Source organism: Melospiza melodia, chromosome 3 (assembly GCF_035770615.1).
Source record: "Melospiza melodia melodia isolate bMelMel2 chromosome 3, bMelMel2.pri, whole genome shotgun sequence".
Taxonomy (NCBI): domain Eukaryota; kingdom Metazoa; phylum Chordata; class Aves; order Passeriformes; family Passerellidae; genus Melospiza; species Melospiza melodia.
Window position 1 is genome coordinate 108,204,302 of NC_086196.1, and position 22,004 is coordinate 108,226,305.

Below are 22,004 nucleotides of genomic sequence, written 5' to 3' on the forward strand. Positions count from 1 at the left end.
CATAACAGAAATTGAAGGCAGGGATCATAAAGTTTTGGATACTCTCTCAGGTCTGGAGAACATCATAGCAAAGCTGCCCTGGTTTAGGCAGGATTTGTTTTATATAGGTTAGTTGCTGCAATGGGTTGGTTACTCAAGACTTCCAGAAGCAGTCAGGAATAGTGTAGGTGAGCTTTTAATGCTGCCCTTCCCTTTTTATAGCACTCTCTTGCAAGACAGAGTATTGTGGTTTCCATTTAATCACCTTTGAAATAATTGTCCAATTGCACAATAATACACAGCCAATCTTTCATAAGTTTCATATGTTTCAAAATAGACAAGGGAGTGGTGTTGAAGACATCTGCAGCTGAGGGCATGAGAGGAGGGAAAATGGAAATACTTGTAGTGGGCAGTAGCAACTGCAATGTTAAAGGTCCTCCTCTTCAGCTGATACATAGTGTGAGGTCTAAATGTCTTTCCTAATTAGAGAAAAAGATTTGCCCCAAGGTCAAAGCTGCGATGAGATTAAATGTATTAATCAGAAATTTCTCTTCTGTTTTTTCAGAAGAATGGAGTATCAAATGGAACCCTCTACAAAAAAACATTTATTGAGCACTTTGAACAGGCACCAATGTATGTTGCAGTTTTTACTTTCGTGGGGTTTGCAGTGGGAACAATATTTGGCTACCTGCGAGATTTTATGAGAGCCTGGGGACTAGAAAAACGTAACATTGCTGCGGAGAGAGAACAACAAAAAGTATGTATGAAAAAGTCATTCTATATCCACAGCTGAGTTTTCCTCTGGTTGCAAGTGATTTACAGCAACTTGTGGGAGTAACAATGCAGACAACTTTCATTTTACAGAACATTGCACAGGGGTGAGAGGAGTGACACACCCTGCCAGTGGAGTTGTATGCATTTTTGCATACAATGGAAAAATCATGCATATGCATTGATTATATTGAAAAAATATGCATTTTTCATATTGAAAATATGAATATTGAAAAATTATGCATTGAAAAAATATGCATAAAATCATCATTTTTACCCAGGGACATGTTCACCTCATTCTAAGAGTGCCATTATACTCTCAGCAAAACAGAATCTCAGTTTATTAAGTCAATTCACAGAAAAAGAAAATTCATAAATGCCTTATTGTTTAATATTTCATCTTTCCAAATCTCTTCAACCCAAATTTTCCTTTGTCCCATCTAGCTATCTTACGGTGCCTTTCATAGTGAGGAAGTTCTGATTTTGTAATAATTGAATTCTTGTAACTCCCAACATTTTTTCATCCCATATAGTTCCAAGTGAAACTTGCACCTTAGCAAGATCAACTGCCTTCCAACTTTGCTTACAATTTTTTGTTCCTCCTCCTCCTCTGTGCAGTTTGATTCATCATTTACGGTAACACCTGGCATAATGAAGGAAAAACATGAAGAGTTTTACTGTTTCTCTTGCAAATAAAACTCCTGAAATTGTTTCCTGATTTAGATTTTGAAATATCACTTTCGATTCACTTCATGATCTGGCCATTTGTTAATTCCAGTTGTGCCAGTTAAGTTTTTTTGTCTTTCACTATGGATTACATGTTTATTTAATTTTCCCACATATGTTAACTGCGTGCCATGTTATTTTATCAGTTTATTGTATGCAGTGCTCAACACGGATATATTGCTGTTTCATATAGAGAAAAAGCTTTGTTTAAATTTAATTTCCAAGTAAAATCCATAGATATTCATTCATTCTCAACCAAAAAAATTGTCATAACTGGATGTTTGCGTTGCCACCCTAGGCCAGTAATGCCCAAACCACAAATATTGGACTAGCTTTTGTCTTATGTGTCCAGCATTTCATGAAAGGTAGTGAGTTATTTATCCTGCTTTTCTGCAATCTGCTCCACACATAGAAAAATGCTCAATTTGAAGCAATTGGTTTCTTCAAGTGAAAGAATCTTGATTTTTTTTTTCCATTTCCAACTTTCAGTACATATAGAGAAAGTTAGACCAACTTGTTTACCATTTAAAAAAAAAACCTGACCAACCAAAAAAGAAATGAAAAAACTCCTAATCTTTAAACAGAAATAAAATACCCTCAAAGAAATACAACATTGTGTTTTAAAGGAATTATAGTAAGGATACAGTATTGCTGTTTGGAGTTGTAAGTGACACAGGACCATGTGCCTGCTGTGACACTCTGTTTATTGATGAATCAGTTTTTCCTTGCTAATAGGAATGACTTGGGTACAGAAGGAGATATTTTCACAGCAACATAACCCTGTGCATGTTTTCAAACCAGGATTTTGTGCCACTTTATCAAGATTTTGAGAACTTTTGGACCAGGAACCTCTATTTGAGAATACGGGATAACTGGAACCGTCCCATTTGCAGTGTCCCTGGGCCACAGTTTGACCTCATGGAACGTGTTACAGATGATTACAACTGGACATTTAGGTGAGTCGTCTTACACTCTGCTGCTCTCAGCCTCCTGAGCATGCTCCTGGCACCTCTGCAAAGCACACAAAGTTGTGTCCAGATCCTTGTCTAATATCCACCAGCATGTTTCTTTCTGCAGTCAGCACCATGCTGGCAATCTGACCCTTTTCTTCTGAGTATTTGTTTGGAAATGCAGTATAGATTTCCAGCTCAATTGCAAATGGGTTTGGCTGTGTCAGCACAAGACTGCTCATGCACCATTTATAACAACAGACCTTGATTCTCAATATTACAACAAAATTTCTTTTATCCCTTGGTTAGGTTTTATATCATAAGTTTTTGCACTGCATGAATATGGCTTCCTACCTTCACCAGGAGTCTTTGGCAGTAGATTTTAAGCAGGTTAGAGCTTGAAGGTTTTGGTGTATTGCAGCTGAATTACACAGCTATGGGAATTCACATAGCTGTGTAATTCAGCATAGACAATGTAGGTTCGCTATATTTGAGCTTATTGAGAATGCATCCATAGTGTTTCCCATATTTTCGTGTAGGTTGGCTATATTTGAGCTATTGAGAATGTATCATAGTATTTCCCATATTTTCATCAAGTTTAAGTTCTGTGTGTGTGTGAGAACACTGGTGACTTAATGGAAGCAGTTGACAATTTGCTTGAAAAATTAATGTCTGTAAGTTGTTCCTTAAATAAAGTCCTATGTTTGTTTGTTTATTTAAATCCATAAAAGCAGACAGTGATCCCACACCAGTTTATTGCCATCTACAGTGTGACTTCTAGAAAGCACTCTGACCATGAAGAAGTACTTAGGAAAAGAGGAAGGCTAGAAAAACTTTTGGGCTGTTAGAATATGCAGATTGTCAATTCACAAGTAGAAATTTAACACTGGAACAAAATTTGGTGGGAAAATTTTGGGTTTTTTTTTCTTTTCATTTGGGATTGGAAGGAAAATTGCACTGTTGTTCAAAATTTGCTTTAATTACAGGTTTACAGGAAGGACTATCAAGAATGTAATCAATATGGGTTCTTATAACTACCTCGGCTTTGCAGAAACAGATGTTAATGCTTTGAAAACTGTGACCATAGAGTTAGAAAAATATGGGACAGGAGTCTGCAGTACCAGGCAAGAGATGGGTGAGTAAACAGAGACATGGCCACCAAAGGTCCTGTAACTACACTCTTCTTCTCAGACATCTTAAAAGAATTGGATACAGATAAAAAGAATCACACCAGCAATTACTTGTTTCACCGTTAAAAGAAATGCTGTATTTTATTTGTTCTCACATGAGGGGTTTTTTCAAAAGGAAAAGCAATACTGATTTTTGGAAAAGCTAAACCAAGTGTGTCATCTACTGGCCTGGGATTTTTAATGATGGAAACACACATAGATTTCAACAATTTTTCTGGGGCAAATTCAACTGCATCACAGATTTATATCAGTTACCACACACAGAGGTTTCAGATTAGTTAAATGATCTTTTGCATAATGTTTTTAATCCCATGTTCTAAGAATGTATTGGAATGTTTTATCAGATACTACTGGCACAAAACAGAAATTTCTAGTTTGCCATTAGCAAATAAATTCAGGAAGGCTGCATCTGACATTTTTGGTTTTATCTGTTATGATTGTCTGCTTTGTTAGTCTGTAGACTGCATGCAGGGTTACCTTCAACACAAAGCCTTGCAATCCTTAGGGTACAATCATCTTACATTAAAAAAAAAAAACAAAAAAAAAACAGTTTCAAACCAGAGAAATGCAGGGGGAGGTTTCCCTTCAGGCTTTATCACTCTTGGGAGTATTAAAAAAAATAAGGCTTCCCAGAATGGAGAAGTCTATAAAGTCTATAAAAGATTTCTTTTTTCTAATCAGTAACCTAAAAAAATTACATTTTAATCTCCAATGTAAACTATGTTCTTCCGTAAAACTTACAGAAAAAAATACTGTATTTAATTTAGTTTTTTTTATTTAAAGTCTCAATTTCAGAAGAAAAAGTAATGCAAACTTTGTGATCTGCTTCTTATCTTGTCATTGTGGTTTGATTTGCCAATAATAATTATGTCAGTGACACCACTCAGAGAGGATTTACAGATTGACCCCACTTTCGTTGTGCAGGTGACCCATCTGGTGACTGCAATATATTATTATTTAACCTGAATTTCATGCTTGAAAGTGGTCACCATTGCTAGTCCTTTAAGGTATTGAAGGAAGCTTTCTCTCTTTTTCTGCCAGATTCCATTTTGTCTAAGAACATTTCAAGTTGTTTTCAGGACATCTAAGATTATGGCTGGCGTTCCTTATTCTGTAGCTTTTGCTGAAGTTTTTTACTGGAAGATTTATTCTTAAAAGCAAACCAACAAAAACAAAACAAAAAAAAAAAAAAAACCACACCAAAAAACCACCAACCCAACTTCTTATTAAAAGAGGATTCTGTGTTCAAATATTAAAAATCTTACTAAGTAACTTCATCCCATCTATCTGAGAACCGATGTAGAGAGATTTCTAGGGTATCCTCTTCATCTGTGCTGTACTCAAAGTTGTTTTGACTGATTGAGCAAGGATTTAGATTCATTCATGCCTTCACAACAAACAGTCCCATGAGCTGCATCAAGGCCATTCACAATGCAAGAATGGGCTGCAGATAAAGAGCATCCTAAAAGCCTTGTGAGTCTCAGTCTTTTGGAAGTGGATTTTGGAGAGCAGCTTGGACAAAGGAAAGCAGGGTGTTTAGGCCTGGCTTAGCTGGTGTAACTGAGCAGTCACAGCAGTTTATCCTGGGCAGGTAACAGAGGGGCTGTGTTTGTGTGCTCCATGGAGAGAGGTGGCTCCACAGGGCAGGGCTGAGCGGTCGCTCCTTTGTTGGTGCTGGCTCTTTGGAGCTCTGTCACCAAGGTCTGTATAAACAACCTAAGGAAAACAGCCTCTTATCCAGAGTGGATACCCTCTTTCCTTGTTCCTTTGTGTTCTTTTGCTTCATTCTCATCACAGTATGACAGAAAAATTCTGAGTTAGATATATTAAAGAGAGAGATAGGGAAGGGTCTAAATGAAACATCTTACCTTTATAAGTTATCATTTCTCAGCTTCATCTTAGATAAAAGGAACAGGATGAGTTTGTCTCTGGGCAGATCACATTCCAAAACTTCTGTTGTTATTGTTTGTGGAGCTAAAGTGTTTTGAAGTAGAAGCGCAGTGAGCTGCAAGAGCCAAGGCTGCAAATTGCCTGTAGGGTTCTATTCAAGAGAGCACTTGAATGTATTTATGTTTTCAAGCTAATTCACTTTGAAAGTACTGTTCTGCTTGTGTGCATTTAAGTGTCTGGCAGATCTGAGTTTCACCAAGATCTCTCTCTAAGCAGTGGTGACTCTTTCTGAGAAATCATTCCACTACTTCCAGAGGATTTCAGATAGAGGGTAAAACAAAGAGGACACAAATGAAAGTAATGTGAGTGGTGTTTGAAAGAATACATGATGGTAAAACTGTCCTTTATGTCTTCTGCCTACACTTCTCCTCCTAAAACTATGGAGGCTGTGGAGAGGACACACAATGCTGTCATATCAGAATGCTGTTGCAGGTAGTTTCCTCTGACAACAGGGTTTAAGCTGTTGAAAACAGTGGCTGACCTTCCAAGGCTTATCCCTCATAAAAAGATTTAAGGCTTTTCAATCCATTTTTAATTCCATGCTCTTCTTAATTATAATAATTATAATAAATAATGTCTTACTATAACAGTGTCATTTCAGACATGTTTCTAAGGGGTTTGTGGGACTTTCAGTGTGAAATAAAAATACTTTCCTTTTTTTTAAGACCAAGCTAGCTATTAGCCCCTAGGAGCAAGATTTTGAAGTTATAAGGGGTACATCCATGGAAGAATTAGCTTGCTGTTCCATGATCAGAAAGCAGAACAAACTCTAGAAATTGCTAGAAAGTACACAGAAAGCCAACCATAGAGCCTCAGTACACTACTGCATAAAGCTGCTGTTTGTTGTTGTCTTGAGTACTCTGTGCAGGTATGATCAAAAATATTTAGCAAAACTGGAAAGTGTAAGAGCCACAGGGATCATCAAAGACCACAGACAGCTTCTGGATGAAGAACTACTGAGCTTGCTGTCTCCAGCTGTCACAAATGCCTGTCATCTGTCTCAAAAAAAGAACTTCAGTGGAGAAATTATAGACATTTTCAACATAATGTGTGATGTGGAAGAGTGGTCAGGATTCACTGTCCTTTCCCACTACCAGATGTACATGGCATTGTATGAAGCTGGTAGAAGGTTTTCACCTAAGTGCTGGAGGCTGCCACACCTGAAGAGCTCAGCACTGCTGTGAAAAGCATGTTCATTCTCCTGTGAAAATGTAAAAAGTTTAACAAGGAGACCAGGACCATAGAGCAAAGGTTATTATGGCCAGGTGCATCTTGGCACTCAGCCAAGAGCACACTGTCACCTTTGGGGACACCCTTTAAATACCTTTTCCCTTACACTTGCCTGTTGCATACTCATAGATCCTTATGCATATCCATAAACTACTTTACATATTGTGGGAACTATTTTACATGGCCTCTCCTCGGGTCTGCGTTTTTAGAGCATGTGTGTTTCTTGGCTGTGGTTTTGGTTCCTCTTTTTCCCTTCCACTTTGGGCCTTGGTCCACTCTGTCTTCAGACAGCAGATGCTGATAGTTGGCATATCAGTAGCAGGATCCTCATCCTGTCTTCATTAGATATTATCCCATCTAAGCAGGCATTTTAACATAAGCACAGCTATTTCACTGCTATGTCTAAGCTTAATTAACAACAGAAATAAAAAACTATATCTTTATAACAAAGTTACTTTAACATCACACATATAGAATCCATTTTAATATTTGCAAAAAGGCAATATTATAATATGTATGTATAACGCTGCAAATACCAGAACTTCCCTCTCCCTTGTGTTCTAAGGTAGAGTGGCCATGTGTGCAGAGGTGCTCTCCCTGATAGTTACTAGAAATACCCAAACTGTACCTGATTCAGGATGTCCTTATGAACTCTGAGAGATGCCAAGAGAGCATACAGAGAGATTTGCACCTACCAAACCAGAGAAAATTGACCATGGGTGTTATTTAAATTAAAAAGTTTTGTTCAGCAGCAGTCTCTCCTGCAGGTTCAGGAAAACGTAATTTTAAAAATTTCTTTGCCTTATTCATTATACGTCAAGAAACCAACATTAAAAAGTAGGATGTTTTGTCTTTTAGGAATAAATGTTGGGTCTGAGAAAATTACTCATGAATGTTGAAGGATTTAAGTAGCCATCCAGTAACTCAAGGTGGCTACAAGAGAGCTTGAGAGGGATTTTTTACAAGGGTGTGGAGTGACAGGATAAGAGGGAATGGCTTCAAACTGACAGAGGGCGGGGTCAGATTAGATTTCAGGAAGAGATTCTTCCCCGTGGGGGTGGTGGGGCTCTGGAACAGGCTGTCCAGTGGATACCCATTACCAGAAGTGTTCAAGGACAGGCTGGGTGGGGCTTGATGCAAACTGATCTAGTGAAAGGTGTCCATGTCTCTGTCCAAGGCATTGGAACGAGATGATCTTTAAGGTTCCTTCCAGCACAAACTATTCTGTGATTCATTCTGTGATTCCATAAGTAACTGGACACCAACTGTTCAACTAACTGGAGTGTTGGGAATGTTAGGGCATTCCATATAAACTGCCCCACAAAAATATCTCTACTGTTATATGTATTTTAATTTTTCTCTCAAAAGTGTTATTATTTTAGCTTAATAAAACTGCCAGCACATAGGAACCTAATAAATATGAAATAGCAAGTGTTCCCTCCATATAGTGAAAAAAAATGAAAGAATGACAACTTGAATGTAAAGTCCTTTTTTTTAATGGCTGGAGTGGGAGTTGGCTGCTGTTAAAGGCAGATTCAAAAGCCTTTTCTCTAAGCCCATCCTGGTTTTCAGTGTTTATAGTCAGCCTTTTCTAAGCAATGTGACTGCGAATTGTTGAGAAACATGCAAATTAGTTTCCTGCTTGCTGCTTGCAGATAACAAAATCAGCAAAATTACACTTTTTTTTTTTTTTTTAAGATAAGGCAGATTATCATGCTCTGAGTGCTCCTAGGGCCAGGCTGGTGACAGGACTGTCACATGGACAGCCAGTGCTAACAATTCTCTGTTTATCTAACTCCCCAGTGTTCCTCATGGAGATGACATACGTGAGTAACCGGAGCAAACGTGTGATTAGTGCTGCTTAAGCAGCCAGGCAGGATTCCTGCCTTTTGAAATCCTTCTCCTGTGATTATGCCTCGGACCAAAAAACAAGATGGAGCCTGCACAGAACACTTGCAGGGTGATTCACTCTGGAGGGCATGTTAGGAGATTGCCCTTTAGCACCTAACTTGCACTCAGTTTTGAGGCTTTTTCTTTGTTTGAGGTTTTTTTTACGCTTGATTGTGATCTCATTTCTAAAAAGCTGATCTGAAAATCTGTGCCAACATTTAATACAAAAGTAGTTCAGACTCATTCAGCTCTTTCCACTGGGTTTTAAGGCCTAATGTGAATTTCTAGCAGCATTTCAAGAAGATGAAAATAGTTATTTGGCCATTCTTTCTTTTATACTACTTCAAAGCTTTAATTAGGGCCAAGACTCATTTTAAACATAATACTGTACAAACATGAATAAATGTTTCATTTTTCAGTTTGGAGAAAGAGATAAAGAACTGAATATCCCATAATTTACAGTTTCCAAGTGAGATCTTAAGGAGAAAAAGCCACAAAAATGAGAATTTGTGTGCATGTATATATATATGTATATATACACATATTTAATAATCTTAGCTATTTTCTGATAGGGTATGGTATAAATTAGGAAACAGTTTTGTCATGTTCACTAACATCCTTTTCCTTTGTGTGCCTACCCTTTCATAAATAACTAATCCAGCTTACAATCAATTTGTAATCATAGGGTCAGGTTTGTTCCTTGTATTTCACCATTGCAAAAGTATGCTTTGCAATGCAAGATTAATAGTCTGGATAGTCCATCTTCTAGCAGGTGGAATTGAAGGCATCTGTAGGAATTAAGGGCTGTGTGACTTGTTTAATACCTAAAGTATCTCTGATATATGATTTTATCTGCATGCAAATATTTGGATACTTAAGATGCTGCCATTCAGGCTTTGGCATGAAGATGCTGGAAATTTTAACTTTGTGTTTTTCTAAAGGCAAAAGAAAAAAAAAAAAAGAAACAAACCCAGAAGATCTAAATTCAGCTGGAAGTTCTGTTAAAACTAATCTACTTTTTTTTTTTCTGAGAATCACTAAATTACACAGGTACATTATTAGATTTATGACACCCATGGCATCTTTGTGGTATGAAAGCCCTGTCAGTTGGTAGCAATGTTAAGAAAACTTGAGCATTTCCTTTCTATCAAATGATTCATCAAAACCCCCTTATTTTAGGACTCTTTTCTGCACAGACAGTGTTAAATGAGGCAACTGCATAACATTACCGTGTGCTTTTCTCCTTCTTTTTCCAACAAATCTCATTCTACAAGTTGAGGCTTTCCTCTGCTAGTGGGTCTGTAGGGCAGTGATACCATATGCACCATCTGCTCTGGTAACATGGTGTAAAGAATTAATATAATTTCCACAGCTTCTGTTTCTTCATCTTGCTATTAATAACTCATCCAATCTTGCTTTTTGTAAAAGCACATATGTATTTCAATTATACAGATTTTTTTTCATCTCTGACAAGCATCTTACCATGCAGTGTACTCATCTTGCCAGAGTGAGTTTGTGACCTTAAGTTTCAGCTGTGACAAGGAAGTTGAGATGTTTTGTTCTGCTCCCCACCCTCCCAAGGATGCTGCTGACAAACCCTCATTTCCATAGTGTAATATGGTTCTCAGTCACCTTGGTGAGTCACGCCAGGGATGCACAGGGTTCCCAGCTGCTCTTTTTTCTTTCAAGGCCTTGTTGCTTGTATCAGTTTACTCTTCCAGCTTTTGTTTAACCTGAGGGGAGCAGGTGTTTCCCTGTCTTCTTTGGCTGTTAGAATTCCAAACTTAAAATTCCATGACAGGATACTGTTGCCAGTGTTGGCAGTTCAACCAGTCTGTGTCATTAGCGTGTAAGAACCTGAAAGACTGTATTGGGCAGACTAACCAGTGGCATAAACCACTGAAAGTCCAAGCTGAAAATGTCAAACTAAATAATGACTCTATGGATCATGGGAAGTCCATTTTCCAGCTTTATCTCTCTAGTAATCTGGCAGTGACTTTCAGCCCAACAGCATGGATATGAAAAACAGCAAGTCTATGAAAAAGCCTGTCAAAACACAGTGTACTTCATGTTCCCTGTCACCAGAGTGCAGTGGCAAGTTAATGGAGGGAACTGGGTCATCAGATTTTGAAAAGGAGGGGATTTGCTGTGAGAAGTGTGGGAATCTGTGGAGGTGGTTCCCATTGTGAAAGTCCACTTTTGATATGATCTGTAATCTTAATACCTATATAGTCTTGGATCACAGTAACTCCTGCTGTATTGTATTACTTACAGCTGTTCAGCAGGGAAGAATAACTTTCAAAAGGATTTTGTCTCTTAAACATGCAGGTACCTTTCTCTTTTTTTGTCTTAAATCGTTCCTGGTGATTTGGTGTACATTGTTTAGTTGTATCCTCATTTGTTGGGTCAAGACAAGCTGTAGTCACTCAGTGGGGAAATTCTAATTTCTGTTTATAGGGCAAGTGTGCATACAGTAGATTAAAAAGATATATCTAGTATATCACTTTTCATTCACTAGATCATGATACTGGTCTTGAATCTAGCACAATACAAAACATTTTAAGGGCCAAGCTAACCTTACTTGACATCTCTAAGGTTGTATTTAATGAGGAGCTGTGTAATTACTGCCTTTGTTATATAGCTTGAGATGCTGAGATGTTTCAGCTTGTGCCAGTTCCTTTGGATCAAATTTGCATCTGTCTGGCAGTGCTGTTTATGCTTGTCATGGTGGTGGCTGTGACCAGCTGGGAATGCTAGTGGACAAACCTCATCCCAGCAGCACATGACTGACCCCTTGTTTCTTCCAGTGGAGAGAGGTGATAGAATTGATGCCATTTGTACAGTGTCCAAGGACATCCTGTGTAGAAATATCTCCTGATATGATTAAATAATTGCATAATTATATGCTTTTTCAACTCTGTTCAATGTATACAGCTGCCATGAACCTCCCACTGACGGTACTGGTGTGTGTTGTATTGCTTCTGTAACACCTTACTTACCACCACCAATATTGCCATGGCAATTAACATGATTCAAAACCAGGGCTCAGTTTGCAAATCTTTGTCGTTCAGGATTTTGTTTTGCTAACCAATTTCAATTTGTATTCCAGGATTTGTAGGCAACAGTGATGTAGAGTATCATCTGCATTGGCGCTTAGGATTAGTAAATAATAAGTGGGAATCAGTCACTGTCAAAATGAGTCATTCTTCACCATGACAAAATCAATAAAAATAGGGGCAAAATGTGCTGTTCTTTTGTGGGTCATCTAATAGGAGCTTTAACAGAACAGTGTATATTGAGTCAGGCCTTTCCTGTTTATAAAAACAGAAAACATGTGATGCAACCCCAAAAAGCAATTTAACTCCACCCCAGTGTCAGACTTATCCCTGGAAGAGTCAGAGACAATTGTGTCATGCCTTAATATGCCTGCCTTGCAAAGCACACACTGCTTGTTTCTCATGCTTTCACAAACCTTCTAATTCAAGCTGTGACCATAGTGTGCTTGGCTTTGAGCTTCCATTTCAGACTTCATCTTCTTTTGGTGTGCTGATAGCCCTGGAGTGACAAAAATATCATCTGCAGGGAGCACTAAGGTAGCTGATCCTCCTGGAACTCTTAGTTCTCCATGGGTGCTGTAGATTGAAGACTAGATGGGCCTAGTTTGCAAAAAATACAGAACCTCAGAAATAAATGCTGCGTCCTGCTGGACTTACACCTTATGACAGATTCTTACCCACATTTCCAGTGAGCAGCCCAGCTCTGAAACAGTTTTGTATTTCATGGAACCTGGGTACTAAACAGTGGCTGTGTGCAGAGCCAGCTCATATCCTCATGTGTCTTGGGATATACAAATTCAAAAAATAGCCATCCTCAAAGAGCTTCACACAGACTCAGTTCACAGGTAGTGGAGTTTCTGCAGAGCCACATTTTCTGTGTCCCATTACCTCATTCTCAGAGCACGGAGGCAACCCAGCCCCAGCTACATGCAGTGTGATACAAGAAGTGCAGAGATGCTCTTGAAGCTCTGCTGGAGTAGGCTCAGCTCTAGCACAACTCAGGAAGGCTCTGGCAGAATCTCAGCACTTCTGCTGTTCTTTACTGTCCATGTAATCCAGGCTTTTCAAGAAGCCACATGATCCTTGCTCCTTATCTCCCTGATAGTTGGAGAGTTACCTGCCTGCCTGATAGATATTTGTCACATTCTATTTCCAAATGGATGTCGTTCTTAATTTAGATATTTAATGAGAAAAAAAAATGAAAGCACACCTTCACTGTAACCAGCTGACTTATTGCTATTGCTGAAACTGTTCTCCTGACATTTATATTTGATTTTTTTTATGAGCTTTGCTCCATGATGAAGGTAAGATCATCTTCCTGACTCATCATTCTTGTTGAGACATTCTAGCCAAGCTTCTGCATTTCTTCCATTCATCTGCCTTTTGTCCATCACAGTGAACACAGCTTTCTTGTTCCATCCATTTTAATTCCCTTTATATTGTCGTGTCATCAGCTTGTGCATTGCAAGTGAGGTAACATATTCGCTTGCCTAATTTTTTTCTTCTGTTCTCTGATTACAGCCTTATTCATAGGGGAAATGCTCTCTCAGAATCCACGAGCCACTCTCTTTTCTTCCCCACAGATCATCCTGTAAGAGTTCCTTCTGCCTTGGTCCCTGCAATGCACAGCCAGGCAACCAAAGACTAGAGAGCTGGCAAGTGGAGATGATTCCTTACTGTTCAAAGCTATCTGTTATCTCAGTCTCTTAACACCACTCTTTTGTTTGTTTGCCTTCTGTACTTTGTCATCCTTCTCTGTGAGCTGGGCAGGAAGGATACTGCTTTTGTTGGATAGCTGGAGAGCCTTACTTGTTTGGAGACTTCAAGTACTAATATTAGATAATTAATATGCAATAAAGAAGAGTCTAGTGTTGCATTATCATTTGTGTTTGCTGTTGAGAGGAAAGAAAGAGCAGAGTTCTCATCAGCTTTTACCTTCCAAGGCAGAGAAAAATATGGAGAATGCTTTTGTTTTTCTAGCCATATAAAACCCTAATTAAGAATTTTGTACACATATATCGACAGACAATAGAAAAGGAAGAATTTTGTTGTCACCCATTTTTGTTTTCACATCTGGAGAGAACTCAAGAATGCCTAAAATATTTGTCCCACATTTCCTACAAGAAGAAGGTATTTTTGTCCTTACTGCAGGAGAGAGAAAAAGACAACAAATTAGTCTTCAGAATAAACTATGTCAAAAGTTATTGTGGGAAAATAAAGCTGTTTTCCATAGCAACTGCTTTGCTGCCCTAACAGCAGCAGTGTTTGTTAGCATCAGTCACAGCTGGTTTGTACCTCTTGCATTAGCCCACATGAGCAGGATACAAATGGAAAACCCTCAGCAGAACTTAATGTCACATAGCTTAATGACACATTTCTAGCCTGTTCTTTTGTATGTTTTGTGTCATACTAACTTTCACAGTTCAGCGAGATTTAATATTCCCTGTGCTTCTTTCTGCAGGCACCCTAGACAAACATGTAGAACTAGAGCAACTCGTGGCCAAGTTCCTTGGTGTGGAAGATGCTATGGTGTTTGGCATGGGCTTTGCAACTAACTCAATGAATATTCCAGCCCTTGTTGGAAAGGTGAGTACTCCCTTCAGGAACACAGAACATTTATTAATTGTTTTAACTGCTGTTGCAGTACTCTGGGCTTTCAGTGAGGGGAAAGGCTCCATCGAGGAACAGAGCTTGGTATCAGGAATGTGTGACTCATAAAGCTGATGACCTTGTGACTTTAAATATGCTTCTTTATCACCTGTGCTGGCACTGAGTGTTGCTATCACACATACCTAACATCTGCTTAAGGATCAGTGATGCAGCTCTCTAGCTCCTCTTGATGAAGTTGCTTCTCCTTAAAAAGTAACCAAAGGTTAAATCCCATGTCCAGGTCTTGTGGGATGAAGTATTTAGGCTACTTGCTGAGATACTGCCCAGCTCCCTGTGATGAAAGATGATGATTAGGATAGTTTTTACAACACTTTGAGAAAAGGAAAAGCACAGTGCTTAGCATTCCTGGGGAACAGAGCTCCAGCCAGCCCTGCCAAGAAAGCTGGCAGCAAAATCAAGTCTAAAGCTGTGATCATGTTACAAAAGTCGGGTTCTTGGTGCTGAAGGAACCTCCTCTCCAGTTTGGAGTATTTAACTCAAAGGCATGGATTTCCATCATCCTGTCACTGGTAGCTGTGGACATCACACACACTGTGCTGATACTGATAGCTGGGAAATGGGTAACTCCTCCTTGGCTTGTCCAGTTGTGGAGCACCTTGAAGTGTCCCATGCAAGCTCAAAGCATGACCTCCTTCTTGGTGGAAGTAGAATGAATTCATTTTGTGGTGTATGACCAGGACTTCTGAAACACCAGCGCAGAGCTGAAGTCACTTCACTCTCTGTTGAAGATGACTGCAGCTTTTGCAAGATCTCTAAAATACATGTACACAAGTGTTGGGCAGGGAGAGTTGCTTCAGTCATCCAGAATATGAACTTCAGTCTGCAGCAGTGCTGGAGAACTTGTCCAGCAGTTTCAAGGGGAACAGATGCAGAGAGTTAATGAAGGTAAATTTATGAAATTGGAGATATGCAGTGTGAGATATGCACTTGTCTTAGCTGTATAATAATTTTCCCTCCCTTACCTGGCTTCGTGTTGAGATTCAAGCGTCTGTCAGAGGTTGGATAGATATAAGTGGCACAAATAAAGATATTACTGTATGTATTTTAGTAAATAAATATGTGTGTGTATATATATTTGAAATTTCAGTATGTGTTATTTTACATATTACAAATATTATAGAAATATTATTTAAATATTATATCCTATGTTTGAGAGATTTACTCCTATGTTTTCCTCTATAATTAAGTCTAGCAGCTACATTTTCTTGTCAAGCTGCATCTACACTTATTGTTAGTTCTGCAAACCAGTCTTTGTGGAGATTGTGTTAGTATCTCTCAACCTAGGCCTAATCTATGATACCAGAATAAGTTTTTGCTTAATTATGGGTTGCCCTTTGCATAATGAAACAGAGCAAAACATGTTCAATAGAAAGCAGAGCTAAACAAGGGTTCGAGCTTGAATTTCAACTGTGAGTCCTGCCCCTTCTCAATATAATAGACAAGTTTACTTCTCCCACATTTCTATTTTTGTTTCTAAAAACAAAAGGAGTTTTCAGCTGAGTTAATTAATAAAAATTATACTACAGGTCAACTCTATATGCATTTACCAGAGCAAGACTCTGGTTCCTAAACTTCACTCACATCCTAATGGAGATGAGAGTGACAAGGCATCAGTCTCTCCTCATCTCATTTCTGCAGTCCAAAGGGCTGATGCCAGGCCAGCCTCATTATTACTGCTCCTTAGCCTACTGCCATGCAGCCTTTATATGTGGGGTGGTGGCTGCATTTTCCTTACAACTCAAAATGAGCTGTAAACAGGTGATAGAGGAAGCAACATTGCCTGATTTTATATAAAGCACTCAGTCTTTAATAGGGTTATTTTCTGCTTTCCATTTACAGGAAATATTGGGCCCCTGTGCATCACCTGGGAATGCCTGAGAATCTGATCCCACTGTTTCAGCCTGCCTTTGCAGTGCACCCCTGTAGGAATGTGCCCCTTTATTGACGGAGTGACAAAACAATTTTATGTCTCTTAAAAAAGGAAAAAAAAAAATCTTAGAAGTTTCTCTCCTCAATTAGGTAAAAAGACACCTCATAAACCTTGGGGACTTCACCTCAAACTTAAGGATAAACAACTGGACATGAGCCAAAAAGTCCTGCCCAAGCAATTTACTAGGAAAAGAAGAGAACAAAGGAACTAATGGCTTTTGTGAGGTGTTTTACCAGGAGCAAGAACCTCTTGCCCTGGCTAGGTTTTTTTTTTGTTATTTTGCCTTTTATTAAAACTTTTCTGTTTCCAACACTACCACAGAAGCCATCCTGCTGATTTAATGCCATCTGAGGTGGCTGAGCTATCTGGTGTGTGATATAAATCTCCAAGAGCTTATAAGACCTAACTCAAAGAAACCTTGTATCATATTCCAGCACCTTCAGAAAAGTGGCAGAAAATTCATTTAATGTTTAATCCTTACAGCTGAACTGGTGCAATGCTCTATCACGGACACCTGTGTATGCTGGCACACACATGCACACGAGTCTGAAGCCTCCTTGATGCAGATGTTCACTGTACTCCTTCTCCACAGGGCTGCCTCATTCTAAGTGATGAGTTGAACCACACTTCTCTCGTTCTCGGTGCAAGGCTTTCAGGTGCCACTATCAGAATCTTCAAGCATAACAGTAAGTATTGAATTGGAAAATTATACAGACAGAGTTATTCACACCTCAAAGGCAAGAATGATTTCTTTTAATGCTTATTTTGCTGTCAGTTGCCAGATGATGCTTTTGTCCAGGCAGGAGGATCAACTGCTTAATATTATGAGTGGTTTCTGATGGGAAAAATTATAAGTGCAGTACTATAATTGCTATTGTGTCTTTTTGACTTGCTGAATGACTGTGTGCTGCCACAAAAGTTTTATTGTTTTTGTCATTGTAGCCCAAACAGTAGAAACATACTTACAGACATGCCTGTTTCCAGCAGGTTCAGTGAAACCAGAATTACCTTACCATGGCATTCCTTTGAAGCAGTTAGTCTGAATTCCCAGAGATCTAATAGCAAAGATGGAGATGGGTATATCAACAGCATCATCCCAAACATTCTTTGAAATAGTATTTTAGTATAGAAATCACACATTAACTTTGCAATTGTAAAGTTATCTTCTAAAATGCTCATGCTCTCTCACTTGTATTTAGTTAGTGTTGCTCTGGTTACTGTCAGAGATATTAGGACTGCCTTTAATGACAAGAGCTTCTTCTTTTCCCTTATTCCCCATTACAGTTCCCTTTTCTATCTTCACTGCTGCCAGCAGGCAAGAAAGGTTTAGAAGCTAGTGTAGTGGTGAGAAATCAGAAGAGTGGTCTGATTACCTTTCTTAATGGCTAATACAATCCCTTGTCTTTACTAAGTGTTGCTTAAGGGAAGCAAAAATGAATTATGCATATGCTGTAAAAGGCCTAAGGAGGAGTTGGAATGAAAAGAACACCATAATTATACTATAAGATGTTGTTATACTTAATATCAGTTCATAATTTGGGCAAGAAGCAATTTCTGAAGATCATTCAAGTATTAAAGACCATCTGAACATTTTTACAGAATTAACTATTCATATAATAACTGTAGCATACCCCAACTTGGTCCACTTCCACAAATGTGGATATGCTAAGCATGGTTGCCACACCAGTCTTTTCTCAACTTTTGCTCGGTTGTTCAAAGCCTTATCCCATTCAATCAGGTTGCATCACACCCTGAATTTTGACCTCTTACTACCCAAATCCAAACACTCTCAGCCTCTCCAACCACCTATGCTGTGTGCAGGCCAGCTGGCTTGTGTCACTTCCCACATCATTTTAGAAAACATTTCAGTTTGAGGAGTATGTTACTCTCAGCTGTGAAGAGTAACATCACCTGGAGCTGTCATGCTTGCTTTAAGGAATTCAGTTTTCTGACCATTCCTCAATATCTTACTCCCCTTACCAGAACCTAATGCCTAACCAGCTTGTTGCACTGACAGTAAATTAAAGCTGATGCTCTTCTGAATAATGGGTGAGCCTAAAAATAATAGTGAGCTACCCAAACAGCACTAGTCTATCACTGGAAAATGCAGACAGTTGCTTTAAGGATCTTGGCAAACCTCGGTGGAAGCCCATCCAAGTTGCTTTGGAAAAACTCATTGGTTTCAAGATTAAAGTTCTTATTTGCCAAAGATTAAAGCCCTATATGCCATTGCTGGGACATCACCTTAGCTTACTTCCAAAATGAAACTTTGGGAACTTTTGCAAGTGACAGGGTCTTTGGTGTCAAGATGACTTTGAGCTTTTTCAGCTTCAAGACTGAAGAAGAAGGCAGAATTTTTTGGCTTTCATTTTCAAGGTTGTTTATTGGCCTTTATTTAATACATTGTCTTTCTCTGACTTGCTGAGATCTGTCTAGCACATCAGTTTATGGCATATTGACCACCTTGGGGCAGTGTTATCTTTTATACTAAAAATTATGTGTAAATTATTTACAATAATTTTCTAATACTTATCACTTATGTTAGACAGTTTGTCTTTACTCTAAATTAATTTAAAAGTGTTACTATCACAGCAGAAGATGGAGGCTAAGAAGAAGGAGAAAGACTGGATTAGATTCTTCTATTTTGTTTCTTGAACCCCCATTCTAAAAACTTTAAAATTCTACATTTTCACTTGGTGATAAATTCACTAGCATTCTACTCAAACTCTTGTGGCTCGCAGCTCTTCACACAAAGCTGGTAATTGTTTCTAAGGATTAAAATCAAAGGCAGAGGTGTCTTTGACTCCATGCCAAGGTCTCTGAGCCTCCATCAGGGTCTCAAGCCTTCTAGGGCAGTCAGATGAATTTCTTGGGTTCAGACATGCAAGTACTGTTTGGAATTGAGTGACAGCTTTTGTTGTTGCAATTTTGTAGTCCTGACTCTAAACTTCATTTAGAGAGAGCTTCACATGCCCATGCTTTCTCTGAGCCCACTCTGAGCCTCTAAGCTAGTTATTTCTGTGGTTAGAAAGTTGTGGCTTTTAGTATTTCCTTAATCATACCATGAGTTACACATCACTAACTAAAATCACTCATGCAGAGATGCATGTTGAATGCCTTTTGCTTTGGGGGAAATAAGATGTGTTTTGGGGGAGATAGCAGTGGAAAGCATAACCCAGCAGGGCTGATGCCTTTGTAGGATGCATGCTTTCACCCAAAATGGAGCAGACAGCCTTGTGCCATCTGTCTGTCAGGGAGTAGTGTAACACAAGACAGTACAGCAAAAAAATTAAGGACCAAAACTGTACTAATTAAGTGACCAAAAATTCCAGCTTGGGTTGGGAGGGTTCTTTTCATTCAGACAGATTTTGTTTTGTTAGACCAGAGCTGTGTTGCTTGTGCTGCCAGAGTCATTCTTGCTCATTTGTGGGTATGTGCCATATACAGGCATGCCCAAACTGTCAGACTGTGCTTATGCTGTTGTTGTCATGCTTAAGAATAGGAGAATTGAGCCATGCTCCATGTCACAGTGCTTGCTGTGAATGCAAGGTTCCTTCTGCTGGATTGGCCCTGTGCAGGAATAGAAAACTTTGCACTTTGAGCTACTGCTTTAAGATCTTTAATAAGCACTGATTTCACCATCAGGTTCTAACAAGACATAAATCTCTCTCCTCGTTACTTTCCCTACTCTGTTATGGAAAAACTCTTTGTCTAAAGAAATATGATACAAAACTTTGTTCTATGATAAAAATATTTCACAGAAAAGAGAGTAAAATCTACCACTTTAAACTTGCTATGAAATACCTTTATCTTTCAAAGACTGTACTGTAGCTAATTCTGTAAAACTATTACTTTATTTCATGAAATCTGTAATAGAGGATTGATTTGTCATCTTTCAAAAGTAAATAATTATTATTTTATTATTAATAGAGGATTGTTTCATTTGTAAGATGAGAAAGAATCTCTACCTATTACCTAAATTATGTATAATGTAGTTCTTATTCTTATAGAAGTTAATGAAGTTCTATTTCAATAAGTGGGTAGCTCTCTTAGACATTTCACTTTCCATAAATTTCTATATAGCTTTTCTAGAACAGACAAAATCCTTACACATCTATGCTTTTCCTAGGTGAAATAAAAGGCATCTGAATATCTTTCATTTTGACAAAAACATTGCATGGGTGTATGAGAAAGTTTTCAAGCCTTAAAGTAAATAATAGAAAAAAAATGTGCTGTGGACCTATAAGTCTGTTTTTATTTGGACATAGGAATGTGCCCTGCATCCTGGCTGCCAGTGAACAATCCCTTCCTTGTAAACAGACAGGAATTTACAGGTCTGGGCTGAGAGAAATGCACAGGCACACACACCTACAGGTCATCTGTGTGAGAGAAATGTAACAGAATATTCCATTTTAGCCAAAATCTACTGAACAGGGCCTTCCCTTCCTGTGGGCTCTCATTAGCTCTGTCTCCAGTCTTCACCCTGCTAAGGGCATATCAATATTGGCACATGGGTTTTGGCCTTTAAAGGAGTTTTTCTGTGTCAGGCATCTGTGAGGTTTTGTTTGCAAGCAGCAAAGTTCAGCTCCCTGGAGCCCCTGCTCTGAATCACAGGTCTAGGGGATTTTAATTTTTTTTTCAATTTTATTTTAGGGTCTAAGCAGTCCTAAATGTATGCAGTAGTGTTTTAATGGACTAAAATGATTCTGACCTGCCCACAAAGCACCTGCCTTTGTCTTCCCTGCTGTGGGGTGGACACCACTCAGGTTGCCATTTCCTAGGCAGTGATTTTTTTGGGAAGATAGGACAGAGCTGCAGTGCTGCACTGGAATCCAGGCAGCTGCAGTGTGCAGTGGGAGAAGGTGGGATGCTAAAACATCTCTCCACCACTGGGGCAGTAGTGGCCTGGGCCTGGCCAGTTTTTTTGCTAGAAGGTTTCTGATGTTACCCTCATTGGCTTTGGTCTCCAGGGAGTCTCTCCTGCCTTCCCCAAGTGACAGGATTGGGGGTCCCTCAGTTAAATGGGGGCTAAACTCAGATGCTTTTACTTTCTGGCTCATGGAGAGATTGACTGGGTTTGGCCTTTTTTTCTTTTTTTCTTTTTAATTTCTAAGGCAATCTTTTATTAACATCACACATTTAAAAGCACTTTTTCAGGACCTCTGACCTTTATCTGGTTAAGTATTAGCCAAAATCCTTGACCCTTCCAATAAAACCTGAAAAGCAAAACCAAATATTTAACCATTAATCAGGCTGTGATTTTATCAAGGTGTTTCTCTCACAGCAGTTCTGGGTCTTATACTGGTATCAGGTGTTCCTTCAGTGAACAAATGAGGGTGTTATGGACTGATTATATCCAAGCGATTTCTGTTCTGACCAGCCTGTAAAAGAAGGCACCATACAAGGCTTAGGATTTGTTTATTCTTTCTAATTCTACTACATTTTTCCCATTAAGCAACTCAACTGCAGTCTCATTTTCAGGTTTAGATTTGCAATTGCCTGAAAAGTCAGTGGGAATGTTGGGACAAGGCACAGAACTCAGGCCATGGGGGAAAAAAATATTTGCAGTTCTCTTCATTGCAAGGGATTGCAATGCATTGATTACATTCAGTGAGCAGTTAGAACAAGTGATCCTATGAGGAGGGCAGGAAATTGCAAAGCA

At 38.9% G+C, this 22,004-nt stretch overlaps 1 protein-coding gene across 5 annotated transcripts in view; it reads left to right on the forward strand.

The window, feature by feature from the left end:
* Positions 1-22,004, forward strand: part of SPTLC3 (serine palmitoyltransferase long chain base subunit 3) — an 86,569-nt gene that overhangs the window by 35,587 nt on the left and 28,978 nt on the right. For 4 of the 5 annotated variants that reach the window (XM_063152531.1, XM_063152532.1, XM_063152533.1 and 1 more), the window contains 5 exons: positions 545-736; positions 2,278-2,432; positions 3,413-3,561; positions 14,204-14,328; positions 16,935-17,028. In XM_063152531.1, the coding sequence (XP_063008601.1) occupies positions 545-736; positions 2,278-2,432; positions 3,413-3,561; positions 14,204-14,328; positions 16,935-17,028 (715 nt within the window). The remainder of the gene's footprint in view (positions 1-544; positions 737-2,277; positions 2,433-3,412; positions 3,562-14,203; positions 14,329-16,934; positions 17,029-22,004) is intronic. The other variant, XM_063152534.1, reaches the window with a different exon arrangement.